At 38.3% G+C, this 20884-nt stretch overlaps 1 protein-coding gene across 1 annotated transcript; it reads right to left on the bottom strand.

Moving 5' to 3' along the window:
• Positions 1 to 148: 148 nt before the first annotated feature.
• Positions 149 to 7984, bottom strand: LOC143860894 (putative inactive receptor kinase At4g23740). The gene is made up of 2 exons (XM_077371742.1): positions 5921 to 7984; positions 149 to 914 (listed from the first exon to the last, which is right to left on the bottom strand). The coding sequence occupies exons 1-2, from the start codon at positions 7155 to 7157 to the stop codon at positions 256 to 258; spliced, it is 1896 nt and encodes a 631-aa protein (XP_077227857.1). The 5' UTR covers positions 7158 to 7984; the 3' UTR covers positions 149 to 255.
• Between the last annotated feature and the right edge of the window lie 12900 nt (positions 7985 to 20884).

Here is a 20884-nt window from a genome sequence, read left to right as displayed (position 1 = left end):
ACAATCGGTTCTGATAATCCAAAATAAACAGGGCCTTAATGCATCTGAGTTGGCTGTACTCATGAAAAAGTGCGCAGCGAAGTGGCTTTCCATGAAATTGCCTAGCAAATCCCTTTTCATAACCATGTAAACCCAAACACAAAAACACTACACCACCTGTAGAACATCAGTATCAGCCAAAACCTTACATCCAAAGAAGAATCATAAATTAAAATTAAAATAACACAACATTCAAACAACACCAGATGAACTCCCTTACTCTTTAGGGGAGGAATCACTCGCCTGAGTTGGAGGTGTTTGCCCACTTAATTCTTCTGATTTGGCTTCAGATGATGGCCGGTTTTCAGTCTCAACTCGCCTCACACCCTCAATCATCTTCACCACCTCTTCTATCTTCGGCCTTTGCTCCGGTATTCTTACCACACATGCCATTCCTATCTGTAGCATCTCCACCAACTCCTCCTCAATGTTCTGATACCGCATCAACTCAAGGTCGAACACTTCTGCGGTCCACTCCTCACGGACTACGGACTGGACCCAACGGACCAAGTGCACAACCTCATTGCCTCCCAAGGCATGTACTGGAGATTTTCCAGTAAGAAGCTCAAGTAGTACCACCCCTAAACTGTAGACATCGGACGGCTGGGACGCTTTCCGTGTGTCGGTCAGTTCTGGGGCCCGGTATCTGGCTGCCCGAGAATAAGGCACTGCCGCGTTCATCAAGGTGGTTAGGCCGAGATCGGACACACAACCGTAGTTCTGGGGATTGAGGAAGATGTTTGAAGATTTGATATTCCCATGGAAAAACTTTCCTGCATTCTCTGTGTGGATGCGTGCAATGCCTTTTGCTGTTCCAAGAGCGATCCTCAGCCTGGTGTCCCAATCTAGAGGAATCCTGTCCTCACCCCTTTTCCCTGCAAATGAGGAATATTAAGCAATGGATACAGGTTTGAAAGAATTGTTATAGTATCACATTGCAACCGGATGTTTCAAGTATTACATCCAAATCAAGAAGAATGCTCAGCAAAAAGCCTACAAAAGCAATCAAAAGAACAATGTTTTATCGCAACCAGATGTTTTTAAGAATTACACCCAAATCAAAAGAATGGTCATCCAGTATCAAATACTTCATGTTTTACCGTAATAGATAAACACACCTCTAAAACGCTAAAACACTTCACGTTTTACCACGATAGATCACACAAAAACTGTTTCAAACAACATATGTAACATTCCTATACTACTTTTTTTTGAAATGGGTAAAATTCATAAGCTTAACAACCCATCTGTACTATGTTATAAAGAAAACCCCCCTCCTACTTTTTACAGGGGCAAATCAAAGAGAAAAGCCTAAAGTTTGAATTTCTTAGGAGGCGCTGACCATTGACCCCTCTCCCACATCTCTACAAACCGGCATACCCCTCTCTCTCTTTTATTTTTGAAAATTGACAATTTAATTGAATGAAGGGAGGGACAGGTTGTCCCCGCCAATGTACAAAAGTGGATTGAATCCGAGTACATTCTAGATTAGAGTTATATATGAGGTCCTCTTACAATTCTTTCCTAGAGATGCTATCTACATAGATGTGAAAATTATAGTCTCTCTCTCTCTCTCTCTCTCTCTCTCTCTCTCTCTCTCTCTCTCTCTCTCTCTCCCCACGTCATTTTCAAAAGAAGTAAAAGAAAACGCCCTTACTATCAAGGTATGTAGTTCGTCTCCTTATGGTTCTTTTTTTTTTTTTTTTAGAGTAGCGACACAATCTTCTTTAAGAACAGCAATACAAAACTACAACAGACATAATCTCACCAGCAATATAAGGCTCTGTTTGGATGCTTGGACATCATTTGGTAAAGTAAAGGGCAAGGAAGAGACAGGATTGTAAAACTCAGGTGCTTTACGATACTTGGATGCAAAGGGGGAACCGAGAGAGAGAGAGAGAGAGAGAGAGAGAGAGAGAGAGATGATTAATTTTGAAATAACCCAGTTTTGGGTTATTCCTAATGGAAACGGCAGACATGCTACATCACCAAAAGGGAGCCGACAGCCCAATAAAGCAGTATAAAAGTGTTTGTCGCAGCCAAGCACAATAAAGCAGACGAAAAAGTGCATTTTAAGGTACTTTTTTTGCTTGGGATTTGTCTGAAGATGCCATGCATGTGGCATCCACCAAACAGAGCCTTGAGAGCTATTAGGACCTATGAAATAAAGGCATATGGTCTCTAATTACAAGATCTCCGCTAGATACTTGGCTAGCTGCTAGTCTTTCAGCCTCTCCATTTGCTTCCCTCCGAAAATGGAGGAAATGGATGCAATGTCCAAATCTATCTAGCACTTATTCGAATACGTCAGCAAGTCTCTCTCGTGCGCACAGCATCGCAGCATGCCTGTTGTTTACTAGTCTTAAGACCAACATAAAACCCAACTTAAAAGAACCTCATGAATTAAATAACTCCCTAACCAAAACACGTGCAATTTGCTAGAGCCCTCATGCACGTCACTAAGGCCCTGTTTGGATTCCACATGCACGGCATATTCAAGCAATTACCAAGCAAAAAAAGTAAATTGCACTTTTCATCTGCTTTATTGTGCTTGGTTGCATTTTGCAGCAAGTATTTTTCTATTGCTTTATTAGGTTGTTGGCACCCTGGCATGTCTGCCGTCTTCACGAGGAATAACCCAAAAAAATGGGTTATTTCATAGGTAATCCTCTCTCTCTCTCTCTCTCTCTCTCTCTCTCTCTCCCCCCCCCCCCCTTTTGCATCCAAATATCGTAAAGCACCTGGCTCTACCTTGGTTTAACAATCATGTCTCCTTCTTACCTTGGCCAAATGATGTCCAAGCATCCAAACATAGCCCAAGTGAGTAAATATTTGAGGGGACTGAGTTTTATACACTAATCACTCCAAATAATGGGGTTAAATCGTGAGTTAGGTCCACAATTCCTCCAAATCACACAGATACAGAGCATCTCCCCTCCAAACACACACACACAACCTCATCATACAATAGCATAAATTCCACTTCAGAAGATCCATGAGGGAGGTGGATAGCCCTTCCAGGATTTTTAAAGCTTCCGTAGACAATCTAAGCCATTTAAACACAATTGGTAGATTGAATCGAGTCAAAAGGTGGAGTATCCAATATCCATACATCCAATCATAAGCTTAGACTCTTAAAGATCATATCTTGAATCTAGAAGGCTTTTTGTTGAAGATTTTGGAATAATCTTTAATCAAGATTCTCTATAGAATCAGACAAATAATAAGTTCCCAAAAGATTAGATCTTTGATTTCCATGAATAAACATAATCCCCCAAGCTATCCAAATGATCCATAAGAAAAGCCAATGAATTCAATCCATATGAAGGTACAATTAGGACACAACTATCTAATGAAAAGCCAGTCATATGGTAATGAGTCTCCTTAGCTACTGCAACACATCACATTCTCTCTCATTTTGATGCTGCAATCATGGGGCCAGGACTCAGTCTCTGGATAAATTTCAAATATAAGATCTAGGCAACTCTGAAGTTTCCCTCATCATATATCAACTGGTCCAAAAGTTCAAACGAGTGTTGTTACAATCCTAAGATTTATGGCCCTCATTATTCTCATTGAATCCCATAGGGAACAATTCCAAATCCTATTTTACAAAGAATGTGCAAGAATCAGAAGTTCCTGAAAAAAAATTGAATTCCATGAATTTCACAATAGAGGTATAAGCCATTCCTGTTATATAAATTGAGGGGCGCTGGAATGAAATTCCAGCTAATAGTCTAATGCTACTTCTTTTAGACTTTTGAATAGCTGTGATACTCTGCACAATACATTACAAAAAAAAGAAATGATGCGTGACAAAAATTAACCAGAATTGATAAATTTGAATATCAAGGGCAAATCTTCTCCAACTAGGAAAGCGATGAGGATCATGGATGTCATTAAACGAAAAATCTCAAGGACAATAGAAGGGCTAAGATCTATCAAGAAGAGACCCAAGTAAACAACATAGATGATAGCATAAAAAATTGGCAATTATCCACAGAGGATTATGCTGAAACTCTGCAATCATGGTTTATAGTTAATTTTGAGGAAGTTTGGCAATGTTGATTGAATTTAAGAGTTTGTTAGGTAGGTTTTTAAGTGTCTACATCGTTTAACAACTCTCTAATTCAATAATTCACTCACCAAGTTGACCAGGTTATGCCAGGTTATGCCTTGACCGAGTTCTCCTCCGAGTCCGAGTTTGGATATAGCTGGTCAATAAAAAATCATTTGACTTGCCCAAGTCAATGAAAAATTAATTGCCGGTCATTGAATCACCCGAGCTATTTCGATTTTACCTTGGCCAAGTTCTAGGTCAAGTCTGAATTTCTAAACACTAGTATGTCTGTCAAGAAAAATAAGAACATTATTTTTTAGGTTTAGCTATTTTCAATTTGGAGTTGGGATTATCCATGTTTCATGCTGATTTTCCCTTTACTTTTCTTGTACGACTTCCTATCATCTTATTTTCATGCAGACCATAGTTAGCGTACATGATGTGATTAATTTAGTCTTCATGCTTCTTATATTTTTATTATTTTTTTAATTTTGCAGTCTTATAATCTACAATCTGATCTAACAGCTTGATTGCATCTGGACCATAGTTTGTAACTTTGTATAGTCGATGCGGCAAATTTGCACTATAAAATCACAGTTTGGTTCATCTAGCATTATCCTTTTTTCCTAACTTCTACATGCTTATTATATATATGAGGATAGAGTTGCTGCGCTCGAGCACAGAAACAGGGTGGGGCCACATTTTGGGTGGGATCCAAAGCATTCATTTGATGGGCCCTTTTATGGGTAGGGTGTCCACCAAAAATCAGCTCCATTGGATCACCTTAGGGTGTCCATTTGAGGGGCAAAAAATGGACAGATTTGTGGACAAACAGTATCTATCCATTTTTTGCCCCACAAATGGACACCCATTGGTGATCCAATGGAGCTGATTTTTGGTAGGCCCCCATCCATGATGGGGCCTTCCAAATGAATGGTTAGGATCACCCCCACCCAAATGTCCCCACCCCCCTGTTTCTGTGCTCGAGCGCAGCTAAAGCTTAGCTGCGCTCAAGCGCAGTAACTCTTTTCTCTATATATATTTATTAATTTCCCAATTTTGTAATAATATGATCTACAATCTGATCTAACAACTCAATTTACTCTAGCCCAATCCCATTCAATTCTCAGAACATTGGTTTGAAAAATAGAAAGGATTCCATTAGCAGACCCAATAACATATGGCAGACAAGTTGACAATGCCAATGTGTTTTGAGTTCTAAAAGTGTAAGTGCCAAGGCATTAATAGAGCCAATCACATATTGAGTCTATGACAGACAAGCTAAATGAAGTAGTGGACCTTTCATTCAAGAAGAACAAGTCAGGGAAATCTAAGATCTCATAAGAAAAATAACAACAAAAATGACAAAGTAAATGCAAGTTCCTGAAGAGCGGGGATATTATATAGTGACAACACCTGATAGCTATAGCAGTGATAACATATGGCACTAAAAGTATTAAAACCCAAGACTTTCTTTGTCAGTTTCTTCAAAATTGAGAAATGCCAACTAGATCACTGTTAGGTATAATCCTAATTCGTGCACCAAAAAAAAATCCTTCTCTTCTCAATTGAAGACACTATCATAGTAATATAGTATCAGCTATCAGAAACAGGACAGGAGGAGATCACAACTAAACTAACCAACAATGCAATATTAGAACATTAGTTGCCTAAAAGCCTAATATCTTTTCCACCATCTATCTATTAATTGCATGAATACCATAAAACAAGAACAACAAATTAGAGAAAATTCAAAACTTTCAATGTAAAAAAGAGCTGCCAAAATAGTTTAGAAGACCAACATTGCAATGAGTACCGTACCATGTAACATGGAGGAGACGCTCCCCAGGCTGTAGTAATCATAGACCATGAGCTTCTCATCCTTGGAATAGTAATAAGCTCTCATCTCAACCACATTCTCATGCCTAATTCTTCCCACTATCTCCATTTGCTGCTCAAACTCCCTCTTCCCCACACCCACCTCTTTCAACCGCTTCACAACCACTGTAGTCGCGTCCTCCAGAACAGCCTTATAAGCTGTCCCAAACGTCCCCTTCCCAAGCACCTCAGCAGAAGCCCTCAATAAATCCTCCAAATCAAATACATATCTACAGCCCTCAAAGAAAACAAGCCTGTTATTCGCGTCTTGGCTCCCCGCCACCACTTTCTCAGGCGATCTGTCGCTTTTATGCAACGTACCTGAATCCCTAAATTCATCTCTCCTTCTTGAGTAACAAACAAGAATCAGAATAGCCAAGAAAACAAAAATCACAACGCAACCTCCAACGATAATCCCCAAAATCGCCGATTGGGTGAGCTTTCGGGTCTTTCTCGGTCTTAAAAAAGTAGAAGGTAAGGGAGGGTTAACAGGGGGTAGGGATTGTGGCAGATCTAAAATGGACAGATTAGGGTTACTGGAGAAAGATGAATTTGGGAACCTCTGGAGAGATTTAGGCACTGTTCCGCTAAGATTGTTATTAGCTATGTTAAGATGCTGTAGATTAGGGAGCTGGAGATCGGGAATTTTGCCGGAAAGAGAGTTGTGAGCGAGGTTTATAGACTCGAGCTGAGTTAGATTTGAGATCGAGGAAGGAATGCTACCATTAAAAGCGTTAAATGAGAGATTAAGGACGGTGAGATTCTTCCACACAGAGAAATCCAACGGTAACGGGCCGGAGAAGTTGTTGAACTGGAGATAGAGTAGGGTTAGGGTTTTGATTTGGGACAAATCGGAAGGGAAAGGACCGGTTAGGCCGTTGGATCGGAGGCTCAAGATCTGAAGAGCAGATAGACGGCTGAGGGTGTTTGGAGGGATCCGACCGTTCAATCCAACTCCGGGCAAACGAACGGCTATGATTCGAGTATTATTAGGGTTACAGGCCACTCCGGTCCAGTTTTTGCACACAGGAGAGTCCTCCTTCCAGTTGAGATAGCGTTCGTGAGGGATTTGGCCTAGAAAATCGAGCAAAGCTCGTTTATCCTCGATCGGATCTGAAATCGAAGACGAGAAAAGAGATCCGAGCAAGAAAATCGCAGGGAAAATGAAGGAAACATACATTTTCTCTGAATCCGCAGGAAAGATTTCAGTCGTTTTTGTGAGATGGAGCGACTATTTGGTATTGGACTATGTGGAAGTGGAAAATACTCTAAATATCATATTTTTCTAGAGAGTATTCGTTAAAAGAAGAGCCGTTGCTGAAATTTCTCATTAAATATCGAGCCTTTGCTTTAAAGAAGAGAGATTTCTTGCTTTGCAATGCGTCATATAACGAGAGCTTTTCTTATCTTCGTTTACCTTTTCTGATTTCGAAATCGAACTGTTTCGGAATAAGTACTATAGTCTCGCAGTGAAAATCTCACCTGATTTTTTAGATCTCGTCAAACTGCTTTTGTAGATCTCGTCAAATAGCTCCGGTACAGAAAAAACAGAGAAGGCTCTTCGAAGCTTCTACCACCGAGATCCTGCCGTTTTTTACCCGATTCCAGAGAGTTAAAGAAGAATCAATATAAAAGAATGCATTTCCTTTTGTTTCGAGCGGAACGGATTCGATGATTTTTCTGATCTGTTTTTTGCTTGCATAAAAAACATCCAGATTCAGGAAAAATAATCATTCGATAAGTATTCAAAAGAAAATTTAGTGTTTTTGAACAAGCAAAATCCGCGCTTGCATGTGAGAAATGAGCTAAAACCGGGAAAGAAACCTGGAAAGAAAGCAGGAAGGGGAATCCCTACATTTCCGCCATTTCTAAGCTCGAGAAAGCAAAAAAGTGCCTCACAAAAAAAGAGAAAGCTGAAAAAATAGGAGCGGAAAACCAAGAAATTGCCATTTTTAAAGATTTTCCCGTCTCTCTCTCGTAGAGGAAAGTAAAAAACGGGGGGAAATCATTTTCTCTCCACTTGTAGCAATTTTATCCCTTTTTGACTTTTACTGTACTCATTGAGGCCAAAACAAAAGGAGTGGACATATGTAGGAATCTTTTGAATTCAAACCGGAGAAGCTGACGTGGGGGTAAAAGTAATAATAGCACGAAGACGGGTCAGGGACGAGTTAGGAGCGAACGACCAGTCCTTGCACGCCGCGTGTCTGGTAAAACTGTCAAGCCCGAACGTGGCGGTCAGGAATGGATGTTCTGACACTGGTTTCTCTTGATGACATATAATTTCCAATAAACTACCACCCAGCTAATAAGTGGAGTTTTTGGGGGTGTCAATATCAATAAGTTGTTATGGGAGTTTTTTGTCGGTGAACTGGAAGTACGTGTAATCAGTAGTGGCGGATTTTTGCGAGTGGTGGGGGCAAATGGGCAATTTAGAGAATAAAAACAAACGTACACTTTTGTCTGTAAGGGTGTCGACTTTGGCTGGGGCTCGGAAGCCGGCTCGAGCTGGGCTCGAATCCTTAACGAGCCGAGCCTAGCCTAACTCAGGATCGGCTCGTTAAGCTTAACGAGCCGATCCTGAGTTAGGCTAGGCTCGGCTCGGCTCGGCTCGGCTCGTTAAGGTTAGTTAAGAATTTAATATATTTAAATATATATATTATATATTAATATATACACTAAAAGGGTTGTCCAGGGAGTGAAAGGGGGAGGCAAAATACGTCACTTCTTTTTTGGAACCCCATTTGTTACTTTGACCACCCCCCGTAGTGTAAAAAGAGTAGTAAAAAAACACTAGATAGAGTAGTCCAGAGAAGATGAGGGGTGTGAAATTAATATAATTCGAGCTCGATAAGGCTCGCGAGCCTGGCCGAGCCGAGCCTGGTTCGAGCCCGAGTCGAGCCCAAGCCGAGCTTTTGAGCTTAACGAGCCGAGCTGAGGCCAAGCTCGGCTCGGCTCGTTTAAACCCCTATTTGTGGGGCTAAAGTCCTCCAAAAGAACGGTCAGATCCTCTCCAACCGATGAGATTGGGTGGGCCAAGATACAGGAAAATTCGACTATAGACACTAATCTCAGCAATTTATTGATTATTCCATTGCATAGAAAGCCTTTCATTTCCATTTCGATCAACAGTGTTAAGCTAAAAAACAACGGATTAAATAGTTTGGAGGGGCCTGTCCCTAGTGAAAAAGGTGCAAATATATCACTTACCTTTCCGTAGTACTAGAGTGAGCCCACTTATCAATTGATTCTCCTCTCCAAGGTAAGACAACATCCTTTTTACAGACTAATATTTAATTAAGAACGCCCCTGACCATATGTTAGCTTATAGAAGTAAAATAATTAAATACTTTGTGAGTCTTACTCGTAAAAAGCTAAGTGACATTGATTGATCTTACATGGAAACAATATATTTTTCCACTTCTTGGTGGGCCATCGAGACGAAGGAGTTGGACCGAATTGACATCGTGTGGGTGGGCCAGTGGAGCCCATTATGCTCATTTCAGAGTATCATTCTCCAGACATACTTAAAATGAGTAAACTACTTTTCAACCGAGAGATTAATTGAATAGACACTTAATTTTCGTGTTACTACAATCCTCAGTTTTGATAATGGTACTCTTGGTTTTGTTGAAATGCTTTTATCATTGACAGTTCGTATGGTTTTCAGGATTTTTAACAGTCCTTAATCCTTATTAACTAATGAGGGCACAAAATTGTTGGAACATGGTGGTATGGGGTGGCACAAATATCATTCCCCGTGCCTAAAATCAATCAGAGGGTTGCATCGTCAAGAAATTATTCGGTGGACGGCTGAGCATACACATGCAGCCCAAAACTACAATGGGCCCCATATTGTTTGGGTGATCTAAACCATTCGTTTTGTTGGGCTATGACGTACATAGGGTGTGCCCATAAAATCTTATCCATTGGATTATCCTAACCTTTCGTTTTTTAGGTTTAAAATGGGCGGCACAATATAGAAGCCTCCACGGATTGCAGGGTTAGGATGATCCTATGGAGAAGATTTTCTAATCACACACTAACTAATTCATGGCACAACAAATGAATGGTTTAGATCATCCAAACAGTGTGGGCGCCTATAGACACCCCATTTTGATCGGGCCCTATCCCCCTTGTTTGAGTATAAACCCCATCAAATCATTAAGTTGAAACCCCAAATTTCACCCTAGGGTAGGTTAGGGTCCCATCTAAGTCCCTGTAAAATTTCATCGAAATCTGAGCTGATTTGCCTAGCGAACAAGCAGAGTTCAAACCGTAGTGTAAATCGAAAAGGGGGATGAATTATCCTAGAGAGAGCCGAACCAGGTTGAAATAAGACAAGATTGAACCGTGCGCCTTATCATTTTTCCGCGCAACCACGTGCTTATCAAAAATAGTAGTGTCAATATCCGCATCTTATTTTACCTATAAATAGCAACTTAACCATCATTTTAAAAAATAATAATAATAATAGTGTTTTCTTAAGAATTTTTTTTTAGAGAGAGAAAGAGAGAGAGAGAGAGAGAGAGAGAGAGAGAGAGTGGGATTTTCCAAACTGAAACCCTAGCTTGCTTCCATCTTCTCCGGCGAAATCTACCGGATTCTGGTCAAATTTCCGCCCGAAATTCTGTCTGAGTCTTCCTTTTTCTTTTATGATAGCTTTGTGGTTGATATTTTTCTCATACTTCCTTCAAATCTTAGATTTGTTCCTCCTCAAAGTTAGAAACCCTAACTCAAAGTTTTTGTTCTTTACATTTTTTTAGCTTCAGAAACGATAGATCCAGTATTTCTTTTGTGAGAAACCTTAGATCCATTACTTGTTCCTCTTTTAGATCTAGAAATAAGCACTAAACCCTAGCTCATCAAAATCTCATATCCACATTAGCTTTTAAACTAAAACCTTGATTTAGATCATCTGGAGTTTGATTCTATTTTGACTTAGATCTGGAGGTTCTTAACCTAAGTCCGGCTCAAAATTAACATTCGGCTTGGGGATTCTACTGGAATTCGATCATATAAGAGAGAGTAAAAAGGAAAAGAAGGTAGCTCAACAAGAGGTAAGCCTTTATTTATCAATTTCATTCAGGAATTATGAAATCTTTTTTATTTACTTGTCAATTTTGAAGATTTTTATTTTTATTTTTTGTAATCATTCGTGCTAGTTATTCTTATCATCAATTTTTCTGGATGATTATAAGATCTGCATGTTTATGAGATTTTCCAATCTGTTTTTAAACGGTCTATATAGTCTAGATTTTTTTATTTTTTTATTTGTTTTTTCCATTTATTAACACTTAAGTCTGGTATGGATCCGCATTCTCTTGCATTAAAAGAGATTTTGTCTTTAACAGCTATCGTGTTTCAAAGATTTTTTTCAATTCTTACCTTTATATGAATTTGAGTTGTTGAGTTTGAATCAATGGACAAGAGATCATGCTATATTTTGACAACTAAATAGAGATTTTTATTTTACTTTTTTTAATCGCGAAGTTGACAGTATGGGAGATTTGAGATTTTCTTTGGAATTTTGTGTTCATGTACTTGCCTGTAGCTTCCGCCTTTCAGTAGTTTTCTCTATCTGAGTTAAGTTATTGAGTTCTCATAACCATTTGTAGTAGCTCAATATTCGTAAGTGGACTTCTCCAAATTCCTTTTAGAATGTCAGTTGTTGAAAAGTGAAATAAGAATTGTTAGGAGTACTCATGGTATAATCATAGTTATGTAAGGATTTCATTTAGGATTTGATGAATTAGCAAGAATATATCTTGATTCTCCTTTTGATCAGTAAGTTTTACAAGAGAAATGATCATTCTTTTGCTTATTTGGTTAGAAATTTTACATATTTTCAACAGATAATCACCTTTTACAATGCAAGATAATTTTTATGTTATAATTAGAAAGTTATACCATGTTTTCTTTGTTCTTATATATATATATATATACACACGAGAAAACGGTTCCTACACATATGTGTAGAGAGTTCTCTACACGCTAGCTTAAAATACAATGGGGGCCCACATTGTTTGGGTGATCCAAGCCATCCATTTTAAAGGCCCTCACATAGATAGGGTGTCTACAAAAAATCAGATCCATAGGATCATCCCAACCCTACGATTTGTGGAGGTAAAATGGATGTCTTTAAAACCTTCACAAATTAGTCCATTTTTTGCCTCCACAATTCGAATGGTTAGGATGATCCTATGGATCTGATTTTTTTTGGACACCCTATCTATGTGAGGGTCTTAAAAATGAATGGTTTGGATCACCCAAATAATGTGGCCCCCACTGTATTTTAAGCTAGTGTGTAGATAACTTATCTACACATATGTGTAGGAACCGTTTTCTCTCTCTCTCTCTCTCTCTCTCTCTCTCTCTCTCTCTCTCTCTCTCTATATATATATATATATATATATATATATATATATATATATATATATATATATATATATAGTTTCAATTGTGTGACTGTCTGCTTTTCAAAAATTTAGCCCTTGTTGTAGAACTATGGTTTTACTGTTAATTATATAGTGAAATGAGTTTACCTTTGTATCATAAAATACTATTGGAGTCCATCGTAAATATAAGATTTCATAAGTTTCTCATAAGATTATTGCTATACATTCTATTAAAAACTGTGTTGAAATTTTTGAGTGTTTTATTATTTGGCAAAGTTTTTAGCTTTAAACTTATGATGTGATTCTTTCAAAATGGAAATTTTACTTGCAAATTATCAGCCTTACCCTGTTTTAACTAAAGACACTCATTATTTGTTCTAATGGGCTCATGGTTTTTTCTCTTTTCAAATCCTAATCTTTTACATAACATTTTTTAGAATCGCTCAGGTTGGTTAAGGAATATAAAGTTATTCCGTAAAGAGTTGCACAAGTTCTGTTTTTTTTTTTTTTTTTTTTTTTTTTTTTTTTTTTTTTTTTTTTACAGTCAACACTACAAGTTTCTCAAGTTTAGTTCTACTCCTAGCTGTTGGCACTACAAGTTAGAAAGTTACACGAGCTCAATTTTATTTATCACAGTTAATATTACAACTTGTACAAAATCAGTTATTGTTGGGTTATGATGTGATGTCCTTCCTATGGTTATAAGTGTCATATTCATATACCTTGTTTAGATGCCATTCATTTGCTTAATTCCAGAGTTGAATTCAGGTTGGAGGTGTTCTCTTGGTTAATGGTTTCTCTTCTTTAGAGTATGTGCTTGATAGATGAGTCACAAATTATTCAAAATTTGAGCGATTGTGAAAGACAGAATGAGCTAAAGTGATAAAATAATTATACTTTAGCTGAAGTGTTTTATATGGCATTTGATTGATTTTTTTTAGAAGGGTTACAAAGTCTTCTATCTGTGATATTATTTAGTGAAAGTAAATAGATGGGTGCATCAGTATTGTCAAGTCAATTAGTTATTCTCATTTTTAGTCAGATGCTCGTAGTTTGAAAAATTAAAGGGATTTTAAGAAGTGTTGGGAGGACAGGAATTGGATAAGGTTTAGGGTGAATGATAAAACAGAGTGGTAATGTATGCGATTTGATACATTAGTGTTGATACTAGTGTAATGTGACAATCACCAAAAAATTGGGTTTGCAATACATAGTAATAAGGTCAGTTTGGTGATAATATGATTATCAAAGCAAGGGAGTATCAGACCTAGTTCCCCTACACTCTCATTGGGAATTGATACTATCAAGTACAAGCAAGTATATAGGTTCAACTTGTTATCTTTATCTGTTGAACACTCAAATGTAAAAGATGAGATGAGTTAGTACAAGCATTGAAGCATTGTAATGTTTATGGGCGTACCATCAAATTGTGTTGGTTATTTTGAGACCAACAAGAGGTTATGATTCCAGTAGCTATAAGTGGATGGTGTTGAGGCCGAAAACCCTTGGACTATAGTGATAGCCTGATCGAAATCTTTTTAAATATTCAATGATTTAGTGGTTTTGAATTCGTGGAACTACATCTGATTTGAATTCCTATATGCTCATTTTGCTTATTTTGTTTCGTTTCAGCCCTATATAATCATTATAGACCTGAGTATAGTTTCATCTTGCTAAAGGTTGTTAGTATTCTTACTACCATGTGTTGGTACCGAGATAAACTTATATTACTTTCAGTTTTTTGGTTGTTGCATAAATATTGCAGTTTATAATAAGTTTAAGAGAAGATAAAGGGGAAATGATTTGGGTTTAAGATAATATCTATATATGATAGTACTTGTACTAAGAGTTTCAGTCACATGCTTTCATGTAATTTCATTGTGGTTTGGTCTCTTATGTGAATTAAATTGTTTGGTTTCTCATTGTTTCTGTTATCCATGTGATTAGATTGTAATGAGTCTATGAAAATTTAGGGAAAGGCCCTTATGAATAACACCGATCTCAGTTCAATTGGTTTTAAATGTGCATGTAAGTGTTACAATAGTAGGATTGACTTGGTTTAGGTTTTCACAGGTTAATGTTCTATTTGTATATACTTTGGTCTCGTTCTTTTATCCCTTTGTCTTTCTTCCTCTTTCCTTATAAACCTTTCCAGCCTTTTAGACACCCTTAGACCATAGCCCAATTTATTGTAAGGGGCGATGAAAGCGTTAGCCCAAGCCCATCATTAGGGGACTTGTTTAGTCCGAGTAGCGCTCCCCTCTTTTATTTTTAGACTTGTCTAATCTTTAGAAACTATTAGAATCTGTTTTCTCATTGCAAGGACAATGATAAGGTTACTTAGAGCCCTCTATAAGAGAAGTTCAGTGTCTCACATAAAGTTAGTTGTTTATCTCTTAGGAGACAGGCTTTGTCGTTTTTCTTCTACTCGTCGCATCTTTTTAGGGGGACATGCTTTGTCTCACTAGATGATCATTCTTTTTAGGGAGACTTGCCCAGTCTCATCATTTTCTTTTAAGAGACGCACCTAGTCTCATTCTCTTGTCGATTCTTCTCTTTTAGGGGACATGCCATGTCTCATTGATCTTAATGGCCATTTTCATTTGAGAGATATGTCTTGTCTCATCTGCACACTCTTTCAAAGAAGAGCAATGCAAGAATTCCTTTTTTATTTAGTTCTTCTCCCTTCTCTTAGGGTCTAGGTCAGTCTTCTTAGGTTTTCACACCTTCTCGGGATTTCATCCATTCTATCATCCATTTGAGACACCGATTTTGTAACGCCCCGGATTTTTGGAAATACCAACTCGGTGCGTAGAAGAATATTACATCATCTTTCTCAAAAACTTTCATTATTCCCAAGATCTCAAATACAACAACTACGTTTAGAGGGTTTACAGAAATTAGGTCTAACTTATTACATCTTAATTCAAGACATAGTTGATACATATTTAAAACATATTTATCCTTTATAACAGTTCTGGATTCAACTCTAGCATTTCTCATCTTTCATCTATACTTCACCTGGGGGTTGGAACAATAAAACAAGGAAAAAAAAAGGGGTGAGCTCAAATAGCCTAGTACGGTATAAACAACAAGTGATGTAGAATTGTCAAGCTCATAAGAACATGATATTTTGTAGATAGGACATCTCACATTATAAACATGGAAAGAAAGAATAAGCACAACATACTTTCCAAACGTATAGAGAAAACTTACAGAACTTGATATCAAGAATTATATATAGAATTATATATATAGACTTCATTAAGCATAGATGCTTTCATTCATAGCCATACCTCGGCTCATAATCCTCTATATTTACACTCTCTAGAGTCGTCTTTACCCACGTGCACATGGAGGACTATAACGCGTCCACCCGTCATCATATCATAACTCAGTCCATATTCAGAATTAGGGTATCACAAGATAAACTCTAAACATAAACATATCTCACGGAAACAAGTTTCGATGATACAAAATAGAATTATAGCTTTATCAATAAAATCATTTATCTGAAAGGAATGGGGTCTGAAAGAAAGGATCCCCCTTGGATTCTCATCAGTTGTGGATCTTAGAAGGATAGAAACTCTTATAGTAATTGTGTATAAAGATAATCAAGGAATATGAAATATTCACATCCAGTATATCAAAAGAGAATCAATGGGGAAAACTCTTACATATAGCAAAAGAGAATCAATGGAAGAAAACCCTTACATATAGCAAAAGAGAATCAATGGAAAAAAATCCTTACATATAGCAAAAGAGAATCAATGGAAGAAAACCCTTACATATAGCAAAAGAGAATCAATGGAAGAAAACCCTTACATATATCTTTCCGGTCATAGGTTTGTTTGAGCTTACACCTTGGAGTGGATAACCTGTAAATATATTATAATTTTATCAAATTCATGTTTTAAGGCAGTGTCCTTTCTGTCCAGGTAATATCCATCTATGTCCAAAATAATGTTCCCTGAGTTCAGTGTTATTTCTATTAAATTTTTAAGATCATGGGGCCCAGCATGCACTATTCATATGGACCCCACATGTTACTATGCTCAGAGTTCATCATTCTTTGATTTAGTTTATTTCTTGGCTACTATGCTCAGCAGTTCGCCTTTATTTGATTAAAGTTTACTTTACGGTTACTATGCTAGCATTTCACCGTTCAAATAAGATGATAAAACTTGCATAATCTATAGCGAGTTATCGCCTCTTTTGCATGCTTTATCCTAATATTTACATAGGTGGTAGAACCAACCATATTACCCATAATAAATACTTTAACTATCTATATGAAAGACTTACCTTGGTAGTGATGAAGTGGATTTCCTTTTCCTTCTCCTCTCTCTCTTTTTCCTTCTCTCTCTTACTCTTTCTTCTCTCTCGTTCTCTTTTCTCTCTCTTTTTTTTTCTTCTTCTTCTCTTCCTCTATTTATAGGTATTTTTTTCCAACTACAGTCTTAAATTCACAACTACTCTCTTAAATGCTTTTACAAAAATATAGGAATAGTAAAGGTATAAATAAATGAATAGTAAAGGCTACTTGAATAGTAACAGGATGATTAATATTATTTAATTATTATTTTCGTCGGTGAAGCGCAACTACTCATTAATGATAGTGGTTGTGGAGTGACCCGCTTAACCAATGAGTTAATGAAAGTGGTTGCGGTGTGTCCTTCTGGTGGTGGTTCCCACTAGTGATGGGTCCCGCTGGCGTTGGATCCCGCTATTTGTGGGTCCTGCTTGTTGTGGGTCCACTGGTGGTAGGACCCGTTTGTGTGGGGCCCGCTGATGTGGGACCCAGTGTTGGTGGGACCCGCTTGTGAATAGTTCTCGGTGGGTCCTACTGTGAATAGTAATTTTGAATAGTTTATCTCAATAGTGAACTTGCATAGTATTTCTGCATAGTAATCTTACGTGGTATTTCTGCATAGTAATCTTGCATAGTGACTATTGTGAATAGTAATTATGAATAGTGAGTATTGGTAATTTTTAATATATGTAAGTATCTACTCATTTTCAGTTGACATCTGGGGCGGTGGTTTAGTGGTAGGAAGCCGTTCAATCCTCGCTCAGCGTTGGGTTCGAATCGCGTACGCCCCATTATGCCAGATGTCCTCATGCCCGATTAACTCGGGGAAAAATGAGTAATGGCCGATGATTACCCACCTATGAGGCCATTTTTATTTATTTGTATATATATGTATATATATATATTTTTTACCGGTTATTACAGATTTACTTTTTTATGACAGCTCTTAGACTAAAATGATTCCGTCTTTTCATCTGACACTTCTCCAGGCTATGGATCACATGAGTGTTCTTCTCCTTCTGATTGTCTCTCTGTTTCCCCTTTGGCTGGAAGGGAGAATCTTTTAAAAATTCAAAAAAACATTGAAACTCTTCAAAACATCAAAACATCTAAAAATCCAAAACATCTCAAAAATCTCGAGTCATTAGGAGTAGTTAGAAGAGTCTGTTTCAAAACTACGTTGGCTTGATCCCTTTTCACAGGGTACGCAGGCAGCTTGGGATCCTTATCCCAAGTTTAGTCAAACCTTTCAAAATAAATATTTCAAACCTTAAAAAAATACAAAAATTCTTTAAACAAATCTTTTACACTAGTTTTCGAAAAGATATTCCCCTAGAGTCAGGAGTCTGTCCTAGATATTTGGGTGTCTTAGAGTTAGGAGTCTGTCTTGGTTTTGTTGATGCTTTGTGTGTCTTGTCGTGCGAGTGTCCCTAGAATTAGGAGGCCTCGAGTCGTGGTTGGGTAGACACTTAGTCGAGCCGATGGCTAGACTAGGAAACACTTAGTTAACCCATGGTTTATCTTATGACACACATGCCTAGTTATACATAGGATATAAGAATCACCCGCATTAGCTTAAGGCTAACCAACTTGCATTAGTTAGGGCATATAGAGAGTCTTGAAAATTATAATTCACTTGAACTCAAGCAATTGCACAAGAAGCTTTAAAAACTAGTCAGGTCTAGTTGATCGAGTCTGGGATAGCGGTCTTAAATGGTTAGGCATCGTAGTTTAGAATAGGTCACCGAACTACGTCGACTCTAATTCTTCTCGAGGCCGGAATACATAGAGCAACCGGGATGGATGGCCATCTTGGTCCGAGTCAAGTATCACATTAGAGTCTAGGGTTTGTCGTGTCGAGTCGTGTGTAGTCAAGTTGTGTTATGTGTTTTGTTGTGTTTTCTTACTTTCTTGTGCAGACCTTATACCTTTAGCAGTAGCATGCATGTATTTGCACATCAGGACTTAGACGCCAATTAGGCATGTCGCTCATAACCTAGCTACTCTTAGGTGACACTTATTTCATTTATTTTGTGTATGCTTATTGTTCATCTCTGAGACATGCATGGTTAGATAGACGTCTTCTCGGAGATATATGTTCCCATTTCACATAATTTTCACCCAAAACTCTTCAAAATTAATAAATAAATGGCATAAGAGACCAGGTGCTTGCACTTGGGCGGATGAGGTGCTCTTCGGACCTTCCAAATTCGTAACCGGGCACGAACCTTTTTAGATCTCTGGTTATCCGTTGCAACAGAGCATAGTATGGGATCCAGGGTCGACTTCCTTGGATGGCGACTCTTCTTTGTTTAAGATACGTCTCGAATCCGGGCTAGTCCCCGAATCGAGAGTAATCTCACCTTATAACGCCACTCATGCTGTGAGGGGCATTATTTCGAGAGTTCCTTGGTGGAGCTCTCCTTCACGTGGATGATCCAGAGAGACTCTGGGGGCTCGTCCCCCGCCTCTCTCGGATCGGGGTCATAACACCATTGCCTTTTTGTGCTGCACGTGCATGCATAGCCGTCCACCATATAAATTAAGGGGTGCAACTTGGGTCGGGGTGAACTCGAACCTGACACGGTTTTGTAGACACTCCATTTTGACCGAACCCTGTTAAGCTAAGTTAGGACAGAGACCCTATCAAACTAGTGTTTTAGCGCCCCCAATTTATTCATAAGGTAGGTTAGGGTCTCATTTAAGTCTCCATAAAATTTAATCTGAATCCGTCGCGGTTTGCCTAGCAAACGAGTGAAGTTTATAGAATAGTGTAGTGTAGGAATAAGGGGGGCGATTTAGCCAGAAAGGGGAGTGCCTTGAGCCTGGAAAACCAGTTCAAATTTACTATGGTGGGCTGTCAAAGAGGATATGTAAGCGCGCAGATTAATGTGTATCATAATTAGGGAGTGCATTATCCGAGAGCAGGGTAATTTTGTAAATAGTGAAGATGCTTTTCTTCCCCTCCAAGTTACCATTAGGCCCTAAGCTAGGTTAGTAAAAGGTTTAGGATTATGATTAGTTAGGGGGCATCTTGGAAGCTTCATAGGTGGTTAGGCTTCCTTTGATCCCAATCCTTGAGCAAAAAGGTGATTTGAAGGGTTGTGATCAAAAGAAGGAGAGATATTTTGCAAAGATCCCCCCTGTTTTCTACTTGGGCCACCCCTCTGCTAATATAATAATTAGGGATAATTACATTTACACCCCCTCTAGTTTCTGACACATCCACTTCCACCCCTATAGTTTAAAACGTGACAGATACACCTCTGTAGTTTCAATTTGTTTAAGGTTTGCCCCCTCAGCTGAAGGTTCGTCCATAGATTGAAGGGTTAGGATGATCCGATGGAGCTGATTTTTTGGGCACACCCTATCTATGTCAGGATCCATCAAATGAACGCTTTGGATCATCCAAATAATGTGGGCACATACCAGAATCCAAACACTACCAAACGCTTTGGATTCGGGTATGGGCCCACATTATTTGGATGATCCAAAGCGATCATTTGATGGGTCCTGACATAGATAGGGTGTGCCCAAAAATCAGCTCCATCGGATCATCCTAACCCTTCAATCTATGGACGAACCTTCAGCTGAAGGGGCAAACCTTAAACAAATTGAAACTACAGAGGTGTATGTGTCACGTTTAAAACTATAGGGGTGGAAGTGGATGTGTCAGAAACTAGAGGGGGTGTAAATGAAATTATCCCTAATAGTTATTATAAATAGACTAGGGAGGTGCTGTCCAAGGGGAAAAGGGGGGTACTAATATTTTATTTCTCTTAGGCTCTGTTCTCTTCTTTTCCCTGGTGCTGTTTTCCCTGGAAAACAACATTTTTTTTCCCTGACAAGACCTTGACAAGATAGAATTTCTGTGTTCACTTCTTTTCCTGAGAAAACTATTATCAGATGTGGAATTTCTTATTTAAAGGCTAAAAATGACGTGAAAATTGACTCTCCCTGTTACTTGAGATTTGCTTTCCGATTAAATATATCGGAAAGAAGCTTTCCATGGAAAACGAAGCCTTTTCCTCTTCATTCCTTTCCCTTCTTCCATGTGACCGGGAAAGAAAAGGAAAACGAAATCCTTTCCTTTCCTTTCCGGGGAAAAGAAGTGAAGCCTTGGGCACTCCTGCGGTGAGAAAAGAAAAGAATAGTGCGTTTTTTTTTCCCCTGAGAAACCCTACAATTGGATGTTCA

The sequence above is a fragment of the Tasmannia lanceolata genome, unplaced genomic scaffold (assembly GCF_043159265.1).
Source record: "Tasmannia lanceolata isolate RefF3 unplaced genomic scaffold, GAP_Taslan_0.1 ptg000037l, whole genome shotgun sequence".
In the NCBI taxonomy this organism is placed as follows: Eukaryota; Viridiplantae; Streptophyta; class Magnoliopsida; order Canellales; family Winteraceae; genus Tasmannia; species Tasmannia lanceolata.
Note: the sequence above shows the minus strand (reverse complement) of the source record. Positions and strands in the feature narration are given on the sequence as shown.